Raw genomic sequence first — 21,223 nt, 5'->3', positions numbered from 1 at the left:
AGAGATAGAGCCTTAAAACCTATTCCATTCGATTCCTGAGGAAATTTGATGTCAATGTGCATCAATGTGCATTTTTGTCAATGTGCAACTATATAGACGATTTTTGGTCATTTTGGCTCGTGTCTGACGCAACTTAACTGTGACGGTTATTTTGCATACAAAATTCAGTTGGGGTCTGAAAACGGTCAGAAACCGGTCATTTACGTTTGACCTGGCCGAAGGGAAAATGAGGGTCATTCCTCACCTAAACAGTAGAAATCATTCAAGGTATACTGTCTATCGCCACTCTCGACCATGCCTCCATAAAGATACAACACATTGTTCTTCACCGCCAGCCCTGGATTGATCCTCGGAGAAGGTGTGAAGACATCAGGCTTCGCATCACCCCCTGCTTGAGTCGAGGCAACTGGCGCTGGACCGACAGTAACAGTAAAAATGCCATCGTCGATGGTGGTGACAGCTGGGGCAGGATCCACAACTTCCATTACCTTCTCACCCTCCCCATCCTCGTCATCCTCACTGCCATCCTGCTTTCGTCTCCTCCTCTTGTCCCTCGCATCTTTCTTCCCACTCAAATTGACAGACCTCCACTGATGTTTCTCGACGTCCATAGCCACCAGGTCATTGAAGAACGTTCCTTTGAGCTCCTCATCGTCCTCCTCCTCATCATAAACTCCCCCAAACATGTAGGCAAGAGGAGGCTGTGCGAGAACAGCAGAGGCACTGCACCTCGGGGAGATGCTTATCCCACTCTGCTTGACGATGGCAGACTTCCACTTGAGTCCACTCTGGTCATGTTTGTCTGGACCCAAGAGATACATATCAGTGTGCACCTGCCCCCTGTCGACATCCTTCTTGACTTTCTCCTTGCTGTACCCCCCATAAACCAGAATTCTATTGTCACTAGTTGGGAGAACAATGCAGCCAGACCTGGCTGGAGGGATCGACCCACTCAAGTCTATTTTGTTCCACTTATAGTCTCCCAAATCGAAGATGAACAAGTCATTGTAGTACTTGAAGTCTCTGAGATTATCGTGAAACCCTCCGAAGACGATCAGCTGCTTCTTTCCGTAGACCATACGATGCCCACTCCTAGAGGATGGCCCTCCAGACGCCTGAACCTTCTCCCACTTCTTGCTTCCTATGTGGTAGACCCAGAGGTCCTTGTAATGGTAGAATTGAGACTCGGATGGACTCGAGAATTCCCCGCCGAAGACCCACAGCTCTCCTTTTCCATTCGGAGCTGCCACTGCCTGATGTCCGCACCTGGGAGGAGGTGCTCCGGGGGCTTTCACCACTGTCCACGTTCTTTTGTTTATGTTGTAGAAGAACATGTCGCCGTAGACTGTTGTCTTCTGCCCATCGAAGAACTCTCCTCCCAGCATTATCAGCTCATCTTTGAAGGGGTGCGCTGTCAGGGTGAAATTCACTCGTCGCGAGGGTTGATCTATCAGGGCTTCGACTACTTTTTGTCGTTGGGCCTCTTCTTTCTCGATCTGGGCCACTACCTTTTCGATGTCATCCTGTGAAAGGAGAATTCACAGAAGCTTTGTCGAATTAATTCAGTAGTGACNGATCTATCAGGGCTTCGACTACTTTTTGTCGTTGGGCCTCTTCTTTCTCGATCTGGGCCACTACCTTTTCGATGTCATCCTGTGAAAGGAGAATTCACAGAAGCTTTGTCGAATTAATTCAGTAGTGACGTGGTAAACGGAGATAAGTCGAGTTATCTCCCAGTTGAGTTTTTGAGAAATATTTCCGAATCTAAGGGAGATAGCGAAATTTTTGTAATTACATTTATTGTAGCACTCGATCAGCTCCACAAAAAATGATTTTTTAAAACGCAGCTTAGTATCCAGCTGTTTAATAGACGAGCAATTCGGCTATTTTCGAAAATAATCGGGACCCTTCGGGTCAACGGTGAACGAGACACCCGGGAAAGACGTTCAGTAGCGAAAAGTACATCACCCGCCTTGGTAGAGTCAAGGTGTCGTTCAAAGAATATCTCCGATGCATCACGTGAAGGTACATCTCCGACGCGTTACGTGAAAGTCATCACCGAACAGTACATCAACGTGTTCAATTTTGAGTTAATTATCAAAATCAATTATCCAGTGAATTACCAAATTAATTATTAGTTCATTATCAAGTGAATCACATAATCATTTTGTGAGACCTTCAACAAATTAATATCCAGTATATCACCCACGTGTAAATATCATCTGGACGGGTGGATTGAATCCACAAATAAATGTGATTTGTTTAAATTGTGCATCATTTAATTTCACTAGCACACAATGAAAACACTTCCTAAATCCACCCTGAAATTAGCAGCTCACCAAACAATGTTATAACAAAAATTTTGCTATCTTCCTTAGATTCTGAGATATTGATTGAAAACTGGTCAATTGTCAAAATTGACTTATCTCCTTTTGTCACTTCGCTACTGAATTCGAATTAGTCAATAATCAGGGAATGAGTTCAATATGGTGATAAATTTTTGGAGAGTATCTTCAAATTGAGATGTAAACATTTTTATAGAGACTGTTTTTGTGGAGAAAGTTTGTGAGGTATTTAACAAAATATATTCACACAAACGGTTGCGTATCTCAACTTGATGTCTCCATTTATTCTCAAGTTATCGTGCGTACAAGTTTTTTCATGAAAAACGAAAAACGACAATATCTTTAAACTTTGAGTTAAAGGGTGTATATATTTCGATTGAGCTAGATGCAGGCCATCGAGATGAGTATTTTGAAGAAAGAAAAATTGAAATCGGTGCGGTAGTTTTTGGGATATTAAGGAGAAACAAAATATAAACAAGTTGTTATATCTGGGAAACTACGGGACCGATAGGGCTGAAACAGCGCGCCAAAGTTGAGCTCAATCATGGCTGCAATCAGCGATCGGCCGACAATCATTACACTTGTAATATTTTGTAATATTATTAGAATTTGAAAGTTTCAATTACTGCAGTTTTATTACCTTACTTGAAGTTTGAAAATATTAAAATAATTCGTAATTCACATTTTCTATTAACCATTGAGTAAATAATTCTAAATTTCATAGAAAGATTTTTTCAATTATACACGTAATGGTTAAACTTCAGACCCGATTACTGGTTAATAGATTATGTCGGAATTTGAATATTCGAATGATGATTAATTTGGTAATTGAAAATTGTTGAGTAGTATTAGCGGTTAACAGACGCTAAATTTAACTTATTTTGAAATTGATGATTGCTCTGATCTCTGGCTGCAATGAGCCAAAATTCCAGATTTTTATCTACAAATTTCATCGTATTTCTTGAAAATTCGTTTTGTTGAATTTGTTTTGTGTTAAATAGTCATGGAACCAAATAAATAAAGGGATTTCAATAGACGAATTGAAAATCCTCATGAAAATTCTGTTATCTCAGTGGACTCCGAGATGTTAAAGAAAATAGGATTCTCAATTAAATTGATAATACTTTTTAGTGTTATTTTACTCATTGATGGAATGGACCTGTAAATTGGATTGGAGTAGAATCACTGATTGGAAAAAAAAATAATAAAGTAAACAAGATGACTCTGTTCGACAAAATGTTCAGTTTCTGAAGAATATCGTAAAAGAGTAAAACAAGATAGAAAAATTTCAATCAAAATAACAACTGGAAAGCTGGAGAAAACTCCCCATGAAAATTTCTCTACTTTCGACCTCAGGATATTTAAAAACTAAGCCTCTCAATTAAGTCCCTCACCTTTATTCCACTAATGACAAAAATATAAATAAAGACCAGTTAAATTGTAGTAACCAGTTCACCCAAGAAACTAACCTCGCCGAGTGCCGCAAGTTCCTTCTTCTGTTTAGCATTCAGTTTCTTCTCAGTCTTCAAGGCTGTCTTAACACTCCCACTGACCTTCTGCTTATTCTTCCCCTTTTTACCCATTTAACAGACTAATATCTCAGCAATAAACACTGACCGCTAATATTCGATAAATATTCAGACACTAATGCGGCATGAAAGATTTACAAAACGCTCACGTGCACCTCGGCTTGACAGAATTTAATCTCATAGGACAATTCCCCCGGAGAAACCAGCGGCTCCTCCATTGGACGAAAATCCCACGGTCACTGACAACAGGCCATTTCCCCTGAAACCAGCGACTGAAATACCGTTGAGGGGGGCTATGGGGGGGATTCCGCCCCCTCTTGACTGGCCAATCCCCTTGCACTTCAACATTCGCGACTGAAAACGTTCGGAACAGGGTGGAGTTCCATTTCTAACGATTATCACTGTAAGTAGAAGACAGAGTCACAAAAAATAATCTCTCGGTATTTCATGTGGCGATTAAATTCGATCAAATTTTAACACCACAATTTCAAAAGGTGCGTCGTGAGTTGAAGGATGGAGATACTTGGTAACATATCGTCGGCATTTTGGTCCCCTGACGTTTGGTTACCGCCGAACATAACGTGGGACAACATTGCGCCAAATTCGGATAACAAATATGCGGATTATCGGCATCTCGTGTATCCACTGCCTATGGCACTTGGACTTCTAGTCATCAGATACTGCGTCGAGAGGTAATGGAACTCTTATTCAATTGGGGTAATTAAATTAGGGGATTTTTTGTCAATGCGGGTTTGGGGGTTAGAAGGAATAGTGGGGCCTGACCTTTTTCGGAAGGACTCGCAGGTTACATCGGATACCCGGCCAATGCTGCATGACAAACTTTGAAGGATAATTGTGTCAATCGCATTCAGTGATTGCAAAGTGAAAGAAACGGTGTTGTTGAGGGATTCGCGGAGTTCTTTTGCTTTCGTATGTTTTATTGGGATAAGTTTATTAGAAAATTGGGGGATTTGTGAATTCGTCGGCATTCAGACAATTGGAGGAAATTGGTTGATTGGGGGTTCGGTCTAGAGGGTGAATTCATGAGGTTTATTGAGATTTGATGTAATTCAGAGGCAGGGAGTGAGGCATAGGAGGTTTTGTTATTTAGAGATTAAGGAATATACGTCTCAGTTTTGCAGAAACAACACTTGAGATTTGAACATTTTCAATTGGTCACTTTGTCGATTAATTTGGGCATTTTCCAAAAAATTACATTATTTCAAAAACATTTTCCTTGTGTAATGTAAATTAGTAATATAAATTTTTTAGACTTTCAGACATCTCATTTTATCAGCCATGAAAACTATTTCTCTTAAAATAAGTTATGAATTACGTCTGTAATCTTTAAATAAAAATAGAAATGTTTCAGTTATTATTATGAATCTTCCTCAAAATCTGAAATAGTAGACTTTACTTGTTCAAGAATTTTTTAATGCCTCCTAAGATCTTAGAAAGTGTGAGTAACTCTTTAAATTTCGGGTAAAAAATTTTGAAATATATTTTGTTATTGACAAATCTATTAATATCTTGAATATTCAGTAGAATTTCAAGTTTCAGATTCATAAGACAATCATTAGAAATTGTCAAAATCGTAAGGTTCACTTTTCAAGCACGACTTAAATTGAATTCAGGCAAAATTGAGTGAATTTTGGAGCATCTTTCATTTGCTTCCTGATGGCCGTAAATTGGCTAAAATGAATTTATACGATGTTTAATCAGAACTGTTAGAGAAATAATGGATATAAAGGGAACATTCTTGTAATGAATTCCGTGATAAACAAAAATAACAGAATATTGAAAAGGTTCCAACGAAGAAAGGCAAAAGTATTTGGATATCCTCAAATTCAAAACCAAAGTTCCTTCCCCCTTCGAGACATTAGTCCAATATTTAGCTCAACATATTCGTTATACCATACTAAATCCCCAATTGTTAATTCATCATGAATATTCTTCAGGTATTGCTTTGCTCCATTCGGTAAGTCACTGGGTATAAAACCAAGAACGAAGAAAGCACCACCAAATCCATTACTAGAGAAGGCATACACTAAGCGAATGAAGCATAAACAGGTAACGGCACTGGCAAAGCAGCTCGACTGCACCGAGCGGGAGGTGGAGAGATGGCTGAGACTGCGAAGGGCCCAGGGCAAGCCATCCACCCTCACTAAATTCTGCGAAAATAGGTAACGCTCCAATACGAAGATGACCCCTTTACATTTGATTATTTTGCCTCGCAGAATCTCGACCAATAGCATCATTACAACTGACGTTATTTTATATAGCCATCGCGGTTTTGCAGCGATAATTTTTTGATAATTTTTTATTGTGCTCCGTTGTATAGAGGACAATGTCACAGCAAACCGTTCAGTTATTTGGCGTCATGTTTTCCATTTTTATGAATTTTTAATGGTTTAGTACCTCATTAAATATGACCCAGTGTAAAATTTCAGCCCTCTAACTCCATTATTTCCTGGGAACCTATTAAAATTCACAAAAATCAAAAACATGGCCCCAAGCGACTGAAGGGTTTTCTGTGAAATTGCCATATACCAACGAAGAATTTATTTAAGAAAAAATAATCTCCCGAACACCACTCGAGACTCAAAATTATTCAGGTGTTTCAGTCAGACTAAAATTTCCAATAATTTGTCCAATAATTTTGAAGCTCTTGTGGTACTTTAAATGATTGAAAAGACAACAATCCTCATTAAACTTATCCTGTACCCGTTATTCCCTAGTTGGAGATGTATGTACTACACTCTCATATTCATCTACGGCCTCTTCGTCCTCTGGGACAAGCCGTGGCTCTGGGACATCAACCACTGCTACTACGGCTACCCCTATCACGCTGTGAGCGATGACATTTGGTGGTACTACATGATCTCGATATCGTTCTACTGGTCCCTCAGTATTTCCCAGTTCTTCGACGTCAAGAGGAAAGACTTCTGGCAGATGTTTATCCACCACAAGGCGACTATACTCCTCATGTGCTTCTCCTGGGTGGGAAATTTGACTAGAATCGGATCGTTAGTGCTGGTACTCCACGATTGTGCCGACATTTTCCTAGAGGTAATCATGCATAGTCCGCCCTCAAAATATTCACAGACCTTGAAATTGATGCCCTTAATGTTTTCTTCATTTCAGGCTGCCAAGATGGCTAAATACGCTAATTACCAAAAAGTTTGTGATGCTCTATTTGCTCTCTTCACTATCTTATGGCTTATAACTCGTATGGGTATCTACCCTCTGTGGATTATCTACAGGTGAGGCTAAACATTCAGATTAAAATTTATCCTCCAATGTATCAAAACGAAATCAATTAATTCGATGGAAATCTTTCAATTTCAGTACGTCCATAGCTGCCCCAAAAATCGTGCCAATGTTCCCAGCCTACTATATCTTCAATTCTTTATTAATCCTCCTGTTTGTCCTCCACACAATTTGGACTCGATTAATCCTCAAGATTGCCTTCAATGCACTTTACGCTGGCCAGGTGTGTATTTATCTGAAAATACAATGCTATCATCGTCGTGCATGTCTGCAAATCATTATCATGACTTGTTATTTGTTCCTAGATGGAAGGTGACCTGCGGAGTAACAGCAGCGAGGAGGTATCAGATGATTTGTCAAATGACCCACCCTCAAACAACTCCAATCACGCTAAACGAAATTCTGAAAAGCAGGACTAACGGACATGTCTGTTTAATAATTCCTAGATATTAATGTCAATACAATTTAAAGAACAAATTTTAAACCGATACGAGAGTGTATCGGTAACATGAGTCCATTTAAACGATAAAAGTCATCGCAATTTGATGAATCCAAGCAATATTTTGAATCAAGCGAGTGAGAGATTTTTTTCTCTCATTCGATTAAACCAAATATTCAACAACTAAGGAATTAATGCGAGAGCAAAAACCAGCACGATTGAGATATTAGCAGTGAAGAGGTGAGAGGATTGCCCCTAATTTATGATAACTTCTATTCGTTTTTTCATTTCCTATCGGTGTGAGTGACCTAAAGGAGTATTAAAGCCTGTTCAGTGCTGCGATAAATATTTTTCCTCTGCCGTTAATATTTGTTTTTGTGTGAAAGAGTGACAAGAGAATTTCAGGAATGAAATTGACGTGTAAAGATATTAGACCAAGAGATGCCCTTCATTACGTAATTAATCGATTTTTTTGCCAGTTTATCTTTCTCACGGGTCAGGGGTCGACGATAAAAAGAGACAAAACTCTTTTTTATGAATTCAAATTGAATGGAACGAGAGTGTAAATAAAATAATTTATAGTGCTGTTGTTGTGGTTAAAATTGAAATAATGTTTCAGTGCCTAATGCAGTATATTTAAATTAATTATTCACATCGGCGGTTTTCTATGGGATTAAGATAACTATTTATCTAATCGTGAATGATTCACGACTTATGATTCAGTGAACATAAATTTTGTCAATTATGGGAATTAATTTTTACGGGTTTTATTAAACTCCAGGTTTTCCAATACTTTAGTAATTTCAATAAATCTTATTTTCATCGCAATGTATTTTTCTAGAATTGCACCAGAATTAATACACATTCCATGGTACTTCGAAATGTCCTCCGCAATGAGTTTAATTATGTAATGCCTAATAATTTTCATAATACGTTAGACAGTAGTGGAATTTGCCTGATAAAAATGGGGAAACAAGAAGTTGATACTGCGAAGAGAGACAAATCATTCAATTGACCATGACAATGAAATTTTTTCAAATGATGCTGTACAGACTTGAAATAGAACGAGATAGCCACACTATTTGAATCCGGAATGTGTGTTCCTAAATGATATGCGAGTGTATAAGAACTGTTTACATGATAATTTTTATTGAACTCGTTAATCTTTGCACACCTGATCGAGAGAAAAATACGTATGACCGAAACAAAAGTAATTATGTAATCAGTATGACCAAATAGTAAATGCCTTGCGTGACGAAGTTAACGAGAGACACCTTTCGAAGATCTGGACATGATTTGAAATGAAAAGAAAAGAACAAAAATTTAGCTTAAACTTCTGCACGTTTTTATTTTTCAGCGTAAAATTTTCTATATCGATGTATAAATTCGTCCTTACGATAAAATAAATTTTGACCAATTAAATAGATGATTTCAATTTCACAGCATTAAAACATTTTTTTTCATCATAGAAAAGCACTTGTTCATTATAAAATACCTGAAGCAAATACAATTCGTTGGCATGTGATAAATATCGATAAAACTTTTAAATATATAATTATAATTTATGGAAATTGTAAATATGATTAAGTACTGAATTAAGCCGTTGGTCCCAGCTGAATATAAATGCAAAAATATTCATCGTTATTCAGGTTTAATTTGACAGCTAGTATTCAATTATATAATCTGAAATAACTACCAGAATATAATCTCTCATTCAGCGAATCTGGTATTTGTGGATAATTAAATATCTATAATTGCGTTGTAATGACCGTTTTCATCGTTACAGTCTTGGCTTTTGCCTGGGACGGATCAGCCACTAGCCATGGACTGATATCCAAGGCTGTGGTGCAGGGTTCCTGGGGACAAACACAATTTATCGTTAATAAATAGTGATATTTACCAAGGGGGTATCACTTATGAAATTCCTGCGCAGTAGCGAAGCAGTAAAACGTGAATATCTCCGAATCTAAAGGAGATAATGACATTTGCGTAATAACATTTTTTGTAGAGCGAATTGAGGGCTACAAAAAAGGTCATGCTGCCAATTTTGCTATCTCCCTTAAATTCCGAGATATTCGGTGAAAACTGGCCAATAGTCAAAATCGAGTTGAACCGTTTTATCACTTTGCTACTGAAACATCAAGAGGAGCTCTGAATTTTTGAGAAATCTCATGAAATCCTTGTTTCGGTGTTACGAGCCATGCGCAGAGCTGACTGTCGCCTGAGCCGCGAGTGAATTATGTGAATGATTCACCAGATAAAATCATTTGACGCAATAGATACGATTTTTTTTACATTCATTTGCATATTCTCTTATATTCATAGATCATTCTAATGTTGAATGCTAGATATATTCAAATGCTTACTGGCGAATATATCCCCCTTCCCCCTTGCCGGACGTTACCCGGGATATTCCCTCCATTCTTCAATTTTTAACTCTCAAAAATGGTTTTGTGGTTTGAAAAAAAAGAATTATTTTACTCGACAAGCAACGGCTTTTCTTTCAATTTGTAGAAAACCCGTGAACTTTCTAGAGTTTTTCAGAAGAATTGAGGATTCTCCAAAAAGTTTTGGTAATTTTTAGTGGAAATCCTATTGAAATCCATAACACAATTCACTGAATAGTCGTGAATAGTCATGAATTGTGAGCAAAAAAAGCGAGGCAACAGATTTACTATATGTTAGAAGAAGAAGATTTGTCGAGCTAATAACACCCGAGCCATCTAACACGTATGAAAAAATTTCATAGAACTACCTGGCGAATTCGCTGGACAATTCTATTGGATTTCTATTGAACTTTTCGTTAGTTTTTGGCCGATTCTCCTGAAATTTTCAACAGAAAATATTCTATAGAATAAGAGAATCGAATTTGTTTTTTCTATACAACTTATTCTATTGAGATATTTTCCAGAGAATTTACTTGGCTCAAATTTTTAAAGAATTTTTGTTTGATTTTTTTTATAAAAAGAATCGAAAAATTGAATGAAAAAAGCTTGAAAAATTTAAGCCGAGGAAACTTTATACAAAATATCTCAATAGAGTAAGTTGTATAGAAAAATCGTATTCTTATTGACTTTTTCTATAGAATATTTTCTATTGAACATTTGAATAGAATCGGCAAAAAACTAATAAAGATCCAGTAGAATTATGTAGCAAATTCCCCAAGTGTTTCTATTAATTTTTTTCGTCCGTTGAATTCGCTGAAAACGTTTCCAAAATTTTGAAATCCTACTCCAATCGCCTGACAGTATACGAAATTTCTCAGTCTTTGAATTTCTTTCAAATACTTCGAAATCCTCTGAAATTGTTTGCAATATTAGAGGATTCCTGTAAATTTCATGAAATCTCTTGTAGCGATTACCCCCTCGCTATTTCCATTCAATAATTAACAATAGATTTAAAAAAATTACGAGTAACAGATAATGATGCAGGAACTCAAAATTGCCTGAAAAATGCATGCAAGCACGTGATTATAAATGATAAATCATTTACCGAGCGTGTGAACGTAGTTACTGTCGATGAATTCGGCGAAGGCACTTCCTCAGGTCTAGTCGTAGCAATCTCAACTTTTTCCTCCTCATTCTCTGTAATTTTTTCGAGAACAGGCTGAATCTCATTGAATGGATTCAAAAGCCCTAGGAAAGGATTGGAATCGATGAATGGATTCGTATTTTTAGTCTCAGTTGTCTCCTCGGTCTGCACTTCCTTCACTTCCTCAACAGGTGCTGTCACTACTACATCAGCACAATTGTCGGTATTGAATGGGTTGAAGGGATTCTGTGACTGATTGACAACTTTGGCACTGAATGGCGTTGTTTTCTGAGCAATTTGACCCCAACTGTCCAGTGAAAAGTGAGTTACGGTCACTGTGTCGTCCGCTGGGGGAGTACTGCTTAGGGGAGCTGTTCCACTGACGTTTAGGGTGAGCTTGTCTCCTCCCTTCCAGCAAAAAGCGAATAAGCATGATGTTTTTGGAAGCTAGCGTATGAATGTGATTTTCGGAGGGAAGTGGTGGCGGTAATGAGTTGAACTCGATGGTTTAGATGTGTCAATTCTTCTCGAACTTCAGTCTTTGCGAAATATCTCGAGAACGAGGTTTAAGAATTTTTTTTCATTTGCGAATATGAGTTGAATACGAAAAGTAATGAAAAATTCATCAAATTTTAGCCAGACTTTCCTCAATTGGCTGCAATTTCCAGTTTTTTCTTGATTTTTCAAAATAAAAAAAATACGTAACGAGCAATTTTAATCAATTGCGGGTTGTCAACGTTTTATTCAACGGAGAAATTTCATATATAACCCAATTGAAGGATAATGGCAAAATTTTTACAAGAATCATTTTTATTGCTCTCATGTCGCTCTACCAAAAAGGTCCATCGAACGACTTGTTTTGGAGCAAATTTACCGCTACAAATGTCTCTGCCCACACGAAAAAATTTCATAGAAAAACCTAGCGAGTTCGATGAAAAGTTCCATTGAATTTATATTGAACGTGTATTGAAAATTTTATTAATTTTTGCCCGATTCTATTAAAAAATTCCGCAGCTTTACTATGCGTTTTTTACAGAAAATATCCAATAGAAACTATTTTATAGAAAAACCCAGTAGAATTTTATTTTCCTATAAAACTTTTCCTATAAAAATTCCTCGACATAAATTTTCCAAGTTTTTCTATTCTATTTTTCTTCTCTTCCCATTGGGAAAATTTGAGCCGAGGAATTTCCGTAGAAAATATATCAATCGAATCGAATCAATAAAATTGTTTCATACACGCCAATGTTTTCCCCTTCACACATCCCCAACCAAAGCCCCCAAACCACTTCACCCCTGCTGTGATTCAAATCCAACGACTGATACAACAATACCTAGCAGACGACAATAAACTAAACCAGACAAACCACACGAAACACGAAATACATAAAATATAAAAAAATACCAAGAAGAATCATCGCTACTCACCACAGAGACGATAGTAGCAGCGTCAGGATGCTGACTCTTGCCCCCGCCGTTGCTCTCAGCCGGCATGATGGACACAAGATTGGAGTTCTTCTCGCTCTCGAGTGTCTTCGCCTTGAGAATATTGCACTTGAGTGACTCAGGTGGAATCGGTGACCGTGCAGAAAGCAGAAGTGTCCCGCCCACTTGATTATTAGGTAATGACTGCGGCGGTGAGCTGGACGTGCTCTCCACAATCAAACTAGTCTTCATGATTTCGGCCTCCTTCTCACTGCTCGGCGCAGTGGTTTGATTCTTGAGCTCCAGGGTCTGTGGGTCCTTCGCCAAGGACTTGAGTATTGAATCGACAAGTGGAGACGATGCTGAAGCCCCCACAGAGCTGCCAACAGCCCCAGCAATCTCTTGAACATTGGCAGTGACACTGGTAGCAACACTCGAGGCCTCAGACTCTGTCTTGCTCGGCTGCCTCTGGAGGGCCTCACACTCAACACTAGCTGCCTGAGGCTCCACGTGTCTCTCCCTCTGCCTCTCCCTGAGGACGTGGCTCTGCCTCCTCGCGTACCTCTGACTCGGTCGCCTCTCGAACTGAACAGTTCTCCTTGCTCTGTTCAACTGAGTCGTCTGGAACTCCGTCTTCCCACTGTACCGAAATCTCGATCCCATTCTGAAGAAATTCTGACGACTACTCGCCCCCTTCACCGGTGCCCTCAGTCTGAAGAACGCGTGGTGCTCGACAGCGCATTTCCAGAGGTGCTTGCAGGCCTTTTCGTTTGTCAAACGGAAGACGAACGTGTGCTCCTGCTCGCCACGACCCTCGTCGTCCTCCTCCACCACCACTAGAGTCAGTTTCTTCTTCTTGAAGTCCAGGCGACCGATCTTCGGCCAGAAGAAGAGGCCGATCTTCTGGTTGCCCTCGAACACTAGGATCCCCGTGGGAGTGAGACCCAGGGAGTACTCGCAGGCGTCCTTACCCAGGACTGTGTGCATGTCCACTCCGTACATGTCCAGCCACTTGGCCTTGCCCAGGTAAGAGGACTCTGCTTGCGCTGGAGATAAACCTTTGCAGTTCTTGTATTCCTCCAGGATCTCCAGCTCCATCTCCTCGGTCTGACCTGGGACGAAACGAAATTCGGAGACTGTGGCTGCTGTGTGGATCGTCGGGTCGTAATCGCCCAGCTCGGATTGGAGGGCTAGAGCTGAGAGCTGGATGACCACGTTCGTGGGGCAGTGCAGGCGACCGTCCAGCAGGTCTTGCTTCAGTTGCAGGAAGAACTGGTAGCGGGTTAGCTCCTCGCGGAGGGTGTTCGGCTCGGATGAGTAGAATTTTACTTTCAACCGGAGGGTGTAGGGGGGTCCGATTTTTATCTGCTTTTTTATCGGCTTCGTTGGGTCCAGCCAGTGCTGCACGTTGTTGCTGTCTGTGTACTGGAGGCCGAAGTAATCTTTCTCGATCAGGTCCAGAGAGTAGAAGACCTGCTCGTACAAGTCACTGGCCAGGGCTTTTTTCTGGAATTTCAGGGGTCGTGAGTACTTTCATGAGAAGGGAGTTTTTAGTGGGCTTTGGGGTTTGTGGGTATTCGATTGTTGCCTGGTTTTTTTGGCTGACTTGATTCATGTTTAATGAGAAATTTCATGAAAATGGAGCAGTTTTAGTCGGGTTTTGGCTCGGGTTTTGGCGTTTTATGGACATTCGATTGTCCCATGATTTTTTTTGTCTAATGACTTGATGAAATACGAAAATTATGTGAAAAGTTATTGATGATTTAGTTTTCTATCAGTTATCGAAATAAACAATCAATGTCTAGTGTATTTTCATTCAATTCTCATACACAATAACAATAATTGATAGAAAATCTCAATTTATGGGAGATGAATGAATTTTTGTGGAGACAAATTTTAGCATCTCGTTTGGATTTGAAGATATTCATCGCAAGTTGATGATCGAATTTCTATAGTAAAATAATGAAAAGAGATGTTAATTTCACTCGATCAGTATCGGTGGGATATCCCAAAATTGGAGGCAGTTAGCAAAATCAGTAGAAGGACCTTTCTTGTATTGAAAAATCATGACTACGAAAAACACTTGGTTGTGAAGTCAGATAAATTCATTTTCCTTCATCAGCTTTTGAAAAATATTTTACCGCGCAGTAATCTGCTATAAATAATGGAAAAATCGGGATTGTTGGGGGAATGTCCTATCTCCTTTTGCTCCACAAAACAGACCCTCATGAAAATTCCTGTTGGTTTCTAGAATATTTTCCAAAAGCTCCTCGAAATCCAATAGTCAATAATAAAACGAACGACTTCAATTTCCCTTCTCCTCTCTCCAAGTAATATTTCAAAATTGAAAAGAAATAGCGAAATTTCCGGTAAAATTCGTAGAGATTTTTATTAAATAACAGTCCCACTGAAATATGAAGGAATTCCATCATTAAAAATTCACAATTTAATGAACAAATCAATGAAGACTCCAAATTTCTGGTCAAATTATTCATTAAAAATGAATTCAAATCACGAAAATATGCAATTAACTGAAAATTCAGCGTAATGAGAGAACTAAACAATGAACAAACAATTATGCTTTGATTGAAAAATCAATTAAACTAGGGAATTCTCATCTTCCTTTCGCTGAAAATCTTGGAATTCCATTGAAATTCCAGTGAATTTTCATTACTTTCCCCCTACCCTGTAAACAATTACTAAACTATCGATGAAATTTCAAATTTTCTCCCACAGTGCACCTCGTTTTCTCATCTTCCCATAAAAATCCCAATATTACAATTTGTTTCTCTATAAAAATAAATGTTCACCAGATAAAGGCCCCCCCAACGTCAAATAAATTCAAAAATATTGAACATACCGGTAACTCGATAGGCAAATCCGTACCATCCAGCAGTATGACTTGGCACTGTATAATATTTTTATTACTCAGTAATCTCTGATTTTTAATCTGCGGGGATGCTGTCTGCCCCGCACTCCTGACCCTCCGTTTCGACAGAAATCTCAGCATCTTGCCCCCCAAAAAAATCTCTCCCTTCAGATACACTCCAAAATTTTCAATCCAATAAAAACATTCAACTCAACCGCACACGAAAACATTTCTATCAATCATCTACATCTGATATTTTCACTGCTAGCTCATCCATGGGTACGGCATTGGTGAAACGTCAGACGGCACTCTTGAGCACATAATTACGGCAAGACAATAATATTGAGCAATGTACTATTATCCCCCACACAATGGCAACTGAATTTCCACTGTTGTTAGTATTCCAAACAATCGAAAACTGCAAAACAATACAAAAAAATATAAAAAAAACTGTCTATCTTGTTAGCAACACGGTGTACAACAAAAAGGGGGGTAGGCGTCACATTTTCAGGTTGCCGACACCTGGCGGCAGGTGTACGAATCCCTACGAGGCCTGCGTAGGTGTGGCTTCTCCCTTAAAATCCCCAAAGACCCCCCATTCCCCCAAAAAATCCCAATCAACTTCCCCCGTCTCATTTGCGATAAAGAAAAATTGCATAAACCGTTTTTTACGCCTCAACGATCCTCAAAAACCCTTCACCCGCATTTAAATAAATTCAAATTGCCTCCGAGAGACTCTCACCGCCAATGGCAGTTCGACCCCCCCGAGGCAGCAGCCAATCCCAGATTAAACGCAGCAAAAAGTCAATACGATTGGGCGAAACTTGACAACGAGGAAAACAAGAGGGAGACAGAAGAGAGAACGAGAGGGATAGAAGGAGAGTCGAACGGAATGGAGTCTAGAGTCCATGTGACCGTACTCTCAAGTATGACATCTTTTTTGTTGTCCCAATTTTTTTAACAATGTCATTGGATATTTTGATTCACTCGGACCTTTAATACCGCGCCCAGTGGAATTAAGAAAACCTATATATTGGTTTAAAAAAAGTTTTCCAATGACTTTACGGGTTTAGAGCGATTATTACTCGGTGGATTAAGGCTTTCTTTTGGGATCACGTAAGTTAATTGTGACACATTGACCACTGAGGAGGGAGCATTGTTGATGATTGGTGGTGGGTGCTGGTGAGGTGGTGGCGATGGAATTCACAGGGGGGAAATTTTGTTTTTCAGGATAATGGCACTCAGGGAGTTGGTTGAGGGGGATTGCGGTGGTCCAGGTCCACTGGCGGGCTTTGCCTCGCACCTGGTGCAGGACAGGGGCTTCAGGGAAGAGGGCATTGGACAGTCCAGGGAGGTGCCGCTGGAGAGGGCCACTGCTGATCAGTTGGTTGATGAGTTCCTCGAGGGCAGGGGCAATGCACATCCTGGCACTTTTAGGATGAATAGTATATTGCAGCAGGTTCAGGAGATTGATCATGGCATGCAGCATCCTCTTCCACCACCTTCCATGTTCAGGGAACAGGACTCGGAGTGGGCTAATCAGTTCCTCAACACGAGGACTGAATTTTTCGTAAGGATTACGATTTGTTGGTAATATTTGGGGGGATTAGGGGGGATTACTTTGCTCCGAAATTGAAAGTCGATTGGGTTTTGAGTTTTTGTCTGCGAATCCTCAAGACAATTTTTTGAGACGACCTGAGGGGCAGTACAATGATTTGATCAGACGAGAATTCGAATTTCTCAATGATGACTTTTAATTCATTAACTGAACTAATTTCAAGCATTACATTCAAATGACGTTTGAAAGTAATGCTTAAAATAAACATGACAGAAGATTGAATGTTGTGTCTTTTGGGGGAGACATCAGAGGTCGCTTTTTTACTCCAAAAATTCTAAATAAAAAAATGAAAATTGTAGGTAGAAACACGCAGCTAATAGTCACACATTATTTGGAAATGATTAACTTTAAAAATTATAGATTATGACAGCGTTGCATTGCTCCAAAAGTAACTCTGGTTTTTGTTTGCAAATTTTCCAGAAAATTTTGGACACGACCTCATTACAATCTCTTCACCAGATAAAAACCTGAATTCCTTAATAATAATTTTTAATTCATAAATTTAGCAAGTTTTGTTCAATTTTCTTGATGAAAAAAAAAGAAAAATAGAATGAAAAAAATTTGAAAAATTTGAGCTCAAGAAATTCTAGCGAAAACATCTCAATTGAATAAGTTGTAGTGAAAAATCGAATCCTATTTACTTTTTCCATCGAATATTTGCTATTGAACATTTGAATAGAATCCGTTAAAAACAAATAAAAAGCTCAATAGAAATAGAATTGTCGAGCGAATGCACTAGATTTTTCATTAAATTTTTTCCTACATGTAAAATGACCATTTGGAAACATATTTCTAATTTACCAGCAAATATTATTTTAATTTATTTTCGACAATTTATTTATGCCTTTCGAAGACAAAAGCAATTTCCCACTCGTTAAATATTCACTCTACTCTTCATGTCCGCAGACCACAAATGCAGATCAAATATGGTCTGAGAACGCTCTCCCCCGTCTTCCACTCTCAGAACCCAACGAACTCGGTCTTGGCGTTCAGTGGGCAGAGGATTACTTTGAGCATACGTTAGAGTCCTCAAAAAAAGACGAAGAGAAATTGAAATCTCTGGACGATGCAACCACAGAAAACCCGAACATTGCGTACTCGAAATTCATGAAGTTCATGCACCAGGAAGGGGACATCACCAATGAGATTTCCGAGCACAATTCAGCAAGCGCTTTGAACTCGAAATGGTCACAGGAGTTCGCCGAGCAGAAGGAGGAGGCTGAGAAGTCCCTCGGGAATCCAGATGGGATTCTTAATAAAGTTGAGGAGGAATTGGCAGTCGCTGGAAGTTGGGCGAATGAATTTCTCGAAAGTGCTGGCAATGTAGGTCGGTAAAATACTCTTTCATGTGAGAAATAATCTTTAGAGTGATGAAGAATTGGGTGAAATGGACGCTTCCACACCTTTTTATGCCTTAAAATGCTAAGGAATAATTCAATCATTGATGAAGTGGGATTTTTTCATAAAACGGAGACTTTCTCTTCGTAATTCGTGAACTGACTGTGAGTGTTGCATTGAAAATAACGAAATCTTTTCATATATTTCACTATTCCATTTAATTTCGATTGACATTTGCATCTTTACATAATTAATTTTTTTAATACTGAATCTCTAATTTACATGATTAGAGAAAAAAATATTTTTTAATCAAGAACTTCTAATTCTCAATTTAACGACACAAAAATTCTTCAAATATTTTCCTCCCTAGAATACACGTCTACGTAAATAATTACCAAACCCCAATTCTCCATTCTTTGCTTCTGAGTTGGGGAATATTTTTTAAAAACTCGAGTGTCCATTTTACCTCTGGGGTACTATATCATTAACTCTCATTCTATTCTCATTAGGAATTGCCCTTAGGGCATTTTTGTATCTAGGGCATCGAATAAACACTATTCTATTCTACTCTATCCGAAGTAGGTTCTGACTCGTACGAGTCCTCCTTCTGGTCGAAATTCGAAGGAGAATGGGACAAAGCAGCAAAAAATCATATAACAGACCCTCACCCTTGGTTATCAGACTACGAGAGCTACTACGATCCCTTCAAAGACTACAAATTCAAGGAGGAGAACCCAATGAAGGATGTTCCTGACGCTCTTGAGCAGGGCAAGAGTCGACTGGAGGCTGGGGATTTGCCCAGTGCTGTTTTGTGTTTCGAGGCAGCTGTCCAGCAGAACGAGGAGAACCCTGAGGCCTGGTTCCTCCTGGGGAAGACACAAGCTGAAAATGAGCAGGACCCCCTGGCCATTGCAGCTCTGAAGAAGTCTCTGACGCTGGACACTTCGAATGCCAGTGCACTGATGACCCTGGCAGTGTCCTACACGAATGAATCTTATCAGAATCAGGCATGTCTCACTCTGAAGGAGTGGCTCCTGAAGAACGAGAAGTATAATCACCTCTTGGTGAGGAGAAATAGCACAGAGAACCCAGCCAAGTCGTCGGTTTCAACGATTTTATTCGATGATGTTCACACCGAAGTGAAGGACTTGTTCATCCAAGCTGCCAGGATGAACCCAACCGAGGGGATTGACGCTGATGTCCAGAGTGGTCTAGGTGTCCTCTTCAATTTATCGAGTGAGTACGATAAAGCTGCTGATTGCTTCAGGGCTGCACTCCAGGTGCGTCCAGACGACTCGAGACTCTGGAACAGACTGGGCGCCACTCTTGCCAATGGACAGAGGTCCGAGGAAGCTGTCGACGCTTATTCTCGGGCTCTTGAGTTGTCCCCTGGGTTCATCAGAGCGAGATACAACCTGGGGATCTCTTGCATCAACTTGGGGGCTTACAAGGAAGCTGCTGAACACCTCCTCACAGCTCTCAATCAACAGGCTGCGGGGAGGGGAGTTCAAGGAGGAAACAATGCCCCACATGCTATGTCTGAAACTATTTGGTCGACTCTGAGGCTCGTTGTGTCGCTCATGCACAAGTACCATCTCACTGAAGCTGTGGAGAAATGGTGAGAGCTTCGTTTCTTTTTTTTTATTCGTTTGGGTTTATTGACAAGTGGAGAATTGGGATTCGTTAAGGATGTTCAAGTACTTTGGCTATTTTTTCTCCAGTGATTTTCTAATTTTGTAGTGGAACATCTGAGCTTTTGGTTGAGCACCATTTGACACTAAGTTGCCGGACTCTTTACAATGGTTTTATATTAGTTAAACTTTGCAGGTCTGAATTTCAAACGCGATATTGAACCGTTAGAGAACATTTTAAAAATATGAAAAAAAATTAGGAAGTTTACTTTTGGAGGAACATTGATGAAATACTTTAAAAACTACAATTTTTGAGAATTGCGAGCATTTTAGATAAATTGTTTATAAACAAGTAATTTTCCACCATAAAAATCATTTGTTCGGAATCGTCAAAAATTTATTCATATTCATCATTTTACCAGAAGTCGATTTCATGCCTAAAAAAATAATATTTCCGACACTTTAAACAATTTCAATTATTTATTTATAAACAACGAATGTTTAAAAAAATAATAATTCTGTGCAAAATGTAATTTGAATGACGCCAACGATTCCATAAAAACTGGAATATGAACTAAGTTTCACAAAGTTTCATTGAACTGATGCGCATTATATTGCATTCTGAAGAGGGAAAGCTAAATTTGAATTAAATGCATTTTTTTTCCAAAATACATAGGGACAAATGGGCCCAGAATTTTCGTGTAGATTTTGTTTTAGAACAGAACGAAAATAGCTGGAAAGGGGTCACAAAAATTTCTCAACTGTAAACATAACAATATTTAGCAAAAATATAATTTGACTGATCTCATTTAACCATTCCACGATTGTTATCTAATGTTTTTCTTATAACTATTTTTAAACCAACGAAGATAAACACATTTCCATAACAAACTGAAATCTCCCCTAATCCCTAAGATACTCAGCAAAAAATAAAGTTTCTGAAATTGTTTTAATCTCGTAATTTTAACATTTAATTAACAATTTTATCTAATTTCAGGAATCTGGCAAAATTGAACGAGGAATTCGAAATATCCTGAAGTTAACAATAACATTACTGGTATGGATAACATTACTAAAATGGATTGTTTAACTCTATTGTTATGAATACAGATAATAAAGGAAAATTATTTGTAAAACCTTGAATTTCCATGATTACATCCCCCTCAACGCCCCCCCCTCCCCCCCCAAATCTTCTCTGTGTCCATGAGAATAATCCAAAGCCCGCAAA

The 21,223-nt window shown here is 38.9% G+C and overlaps 4 protein-coding genes across 4 annotated transcripts; 2 read left to right on the top strand and 2 right to left on the bottom strand.

Moving 5' to 3' along the window:
- Positions 1 to 244: 244 nt before the first annotated feature.
- Positions 245 to 4,010, bottom strand: LOC107046372 (kelch domain-containing protein 4; the record flags this gene model as incomplete). The annotated part of the gene is given in 2 exon segments (XM_015268973.1): positions 245 to 1,523; positions 3,815 to 4,010. Coding segments are annotated over 2 exon segments (1,393 nt in total), but the record flags the coding sequence as incomplete, so codon positions are not given.
- Positions 4,011 to 4,223: 213 nt separating this feature from the next.
- On the top strand, positions 4,224 to 9,018 carry LOC107046384 (ceramide synthase 6). Its single transcript, XM_015268993.2, has 7 exons — positions 4,224 to 4,277; positions 4,369 to 4,566; positions 5,833 to 6,057; positions 6,613 to 6,943; positions 7,019 to 7,137; positions 7,223 to 7,367; positions 7,450 to 9,018. The coding sequence occupies exons 2-7, from the start codon at positions 4,388 to 4,390 to the stop codon at positions 7,561 to 7,563; spliced, it is 1,113 nt and encodes a 370-aa protein (XP_015124479.1). The 5' UTR covers positions 4,224 to 4,277; positions 4,369 to 4,387; the 3' UTR covers positions 7,564 to 9,018.
- LOC107046382 (band 4.1-like protein 5) lies at positions 8,917 to 15,911 on the bottom strand. The gene is made up of 4 exons (XM_015268992.2): positions 15,400 to 15,911; positions 12,543 to 14,045; positions 11,076 to 11,522; positions 8,917 to 9,439 (listed from the first exon to the last, which is right to left on the bottom strand). Exons 1-4 carry the CDS (start codon positions 15,547 to 15,549, stop codon positions 9,332 to 9,334), a joined length of 2,208 nt encoding a protein of 735 aa, XP_015124478.1. The 5' UTR covers positions 15,550 to 15,911; the 3' UTR covers positions 8,917 to 9,331.
- Positions 15,912 to 16,305: 394 nt separating this feature from the next.
- On the top strand, positions 16,306 to 21,131 carry LOC107046371 (peroxisomal targeting signal 1 receptor). The gene is made up of 5 exons (XM_015268972.1): positions 16,306 to 16,524; positions 16,639 to 16,978; positions 17,933 to 18,353; positions 18,947 to 19,982; positions 20,993 to 21,131. The coding sequence occupies exons 2-5, from the start codon at positions 16,643 to 16,645 to the stop codon at positions 21,030 to 21,032; spliced, it is 1,833 nt and encodes a 610-aa protein (XP_015124458.1). The 5' UTR covers positions 16,306 to 16,524; positions 16,639 to 16,642; the 3' UTR covers positions 21,033 to 21,131.
- Positions 21,132 to 21,223: the final 92 nt, after the last annotated feature.

This window comes from Diachasma alloeum, unplaced genomic scaffold (genome assembly GCF_001412515.2).
Source record: "Diachasma alloeum isolate Michigan unplaced genomic scaffold, Dall2.0 Dall_scaffold_01345, whole genome shotgun sequence".
In the NCBI taxonomy this organism is placed as follows: domain Eukaryota; kingdom Metazoa; phylum Arthropoda; class Insecta; order Hymenoptera; family Braconidae; genus Diachasma; species Diachasma alloeum.
This window is presented reverse-complemented; position numbering and strand designations above follow the sequence as displayed.

Excerpts from the sequence above, each read along its gene's own strand:
- LOC107046384 (XM_015268993.2), top strand. The coding sequence starts at position 4,388 with ATGGAGATACTTGGTAACATATCGTCGGCATTTTGGTCCCCTGACGTT. Across the intron at positions 6,058-6,612 it reads ACTAAATTCTGCGAAAATAG|TTGGAGATGTATGTACTACA; the intron begins GTAACGCTCCAA and ends GTTATTCCCTAG. Across the intron at positions 7,368-7,449 it reads ATGCACTTTACGCTGGCCAG|ATGGAAGGTGACCTGCGGAG; the intron begins GTGTGTATTTAT and ends ATTTGTTCCTAG.
- LOC107046382 (XM_015268992.2), bottom strand. The coding sequence starts at position 15,549 with ATGCTGAGATTTCTGTCGAAACGGAGGGTCAGGAGTGCGGGGCAGACA. Across the intron at positions 11,523-12,542 it reads CTGCTACTATCGTCTCTGTG|GGAGGAGACAAGCTCACCCT; the intron begins GTGAGTAGCGAT and ends TTTTGCTGGAAG. Across the intron at positions 9,440-11,075 it reads TAACTACGTTCACACGCTCG|GAACCCTGCACCACAGCCTT; the intron begins GTAAATGATTTA and ends GTTTGTCCCCAG.
- LOC107046371 (XM_015268972.1), top strand. The coding sequence starts at position 16,643 with ATGGCACTCAGGGAGTTGGTTGAGGGGGATTGCGGTGGTCCAGGTCCA. Across the intron at positions 18,354-18,946 it reads CGAAAGTGCTGGCAATGTAG|GTTCTGACTCGTACGAGTCC; the intron begins GTCGGTAAAATA and ends TATCCGAAGTAG. Across the intron at positions 19,983-20,992 it reads ACTGAAGCTGTGGAGAAATG|GAATCTGGCAAAATTGAACG; the intron begins GTGAGAGCTTCG and ends ATCTAATTTCAG.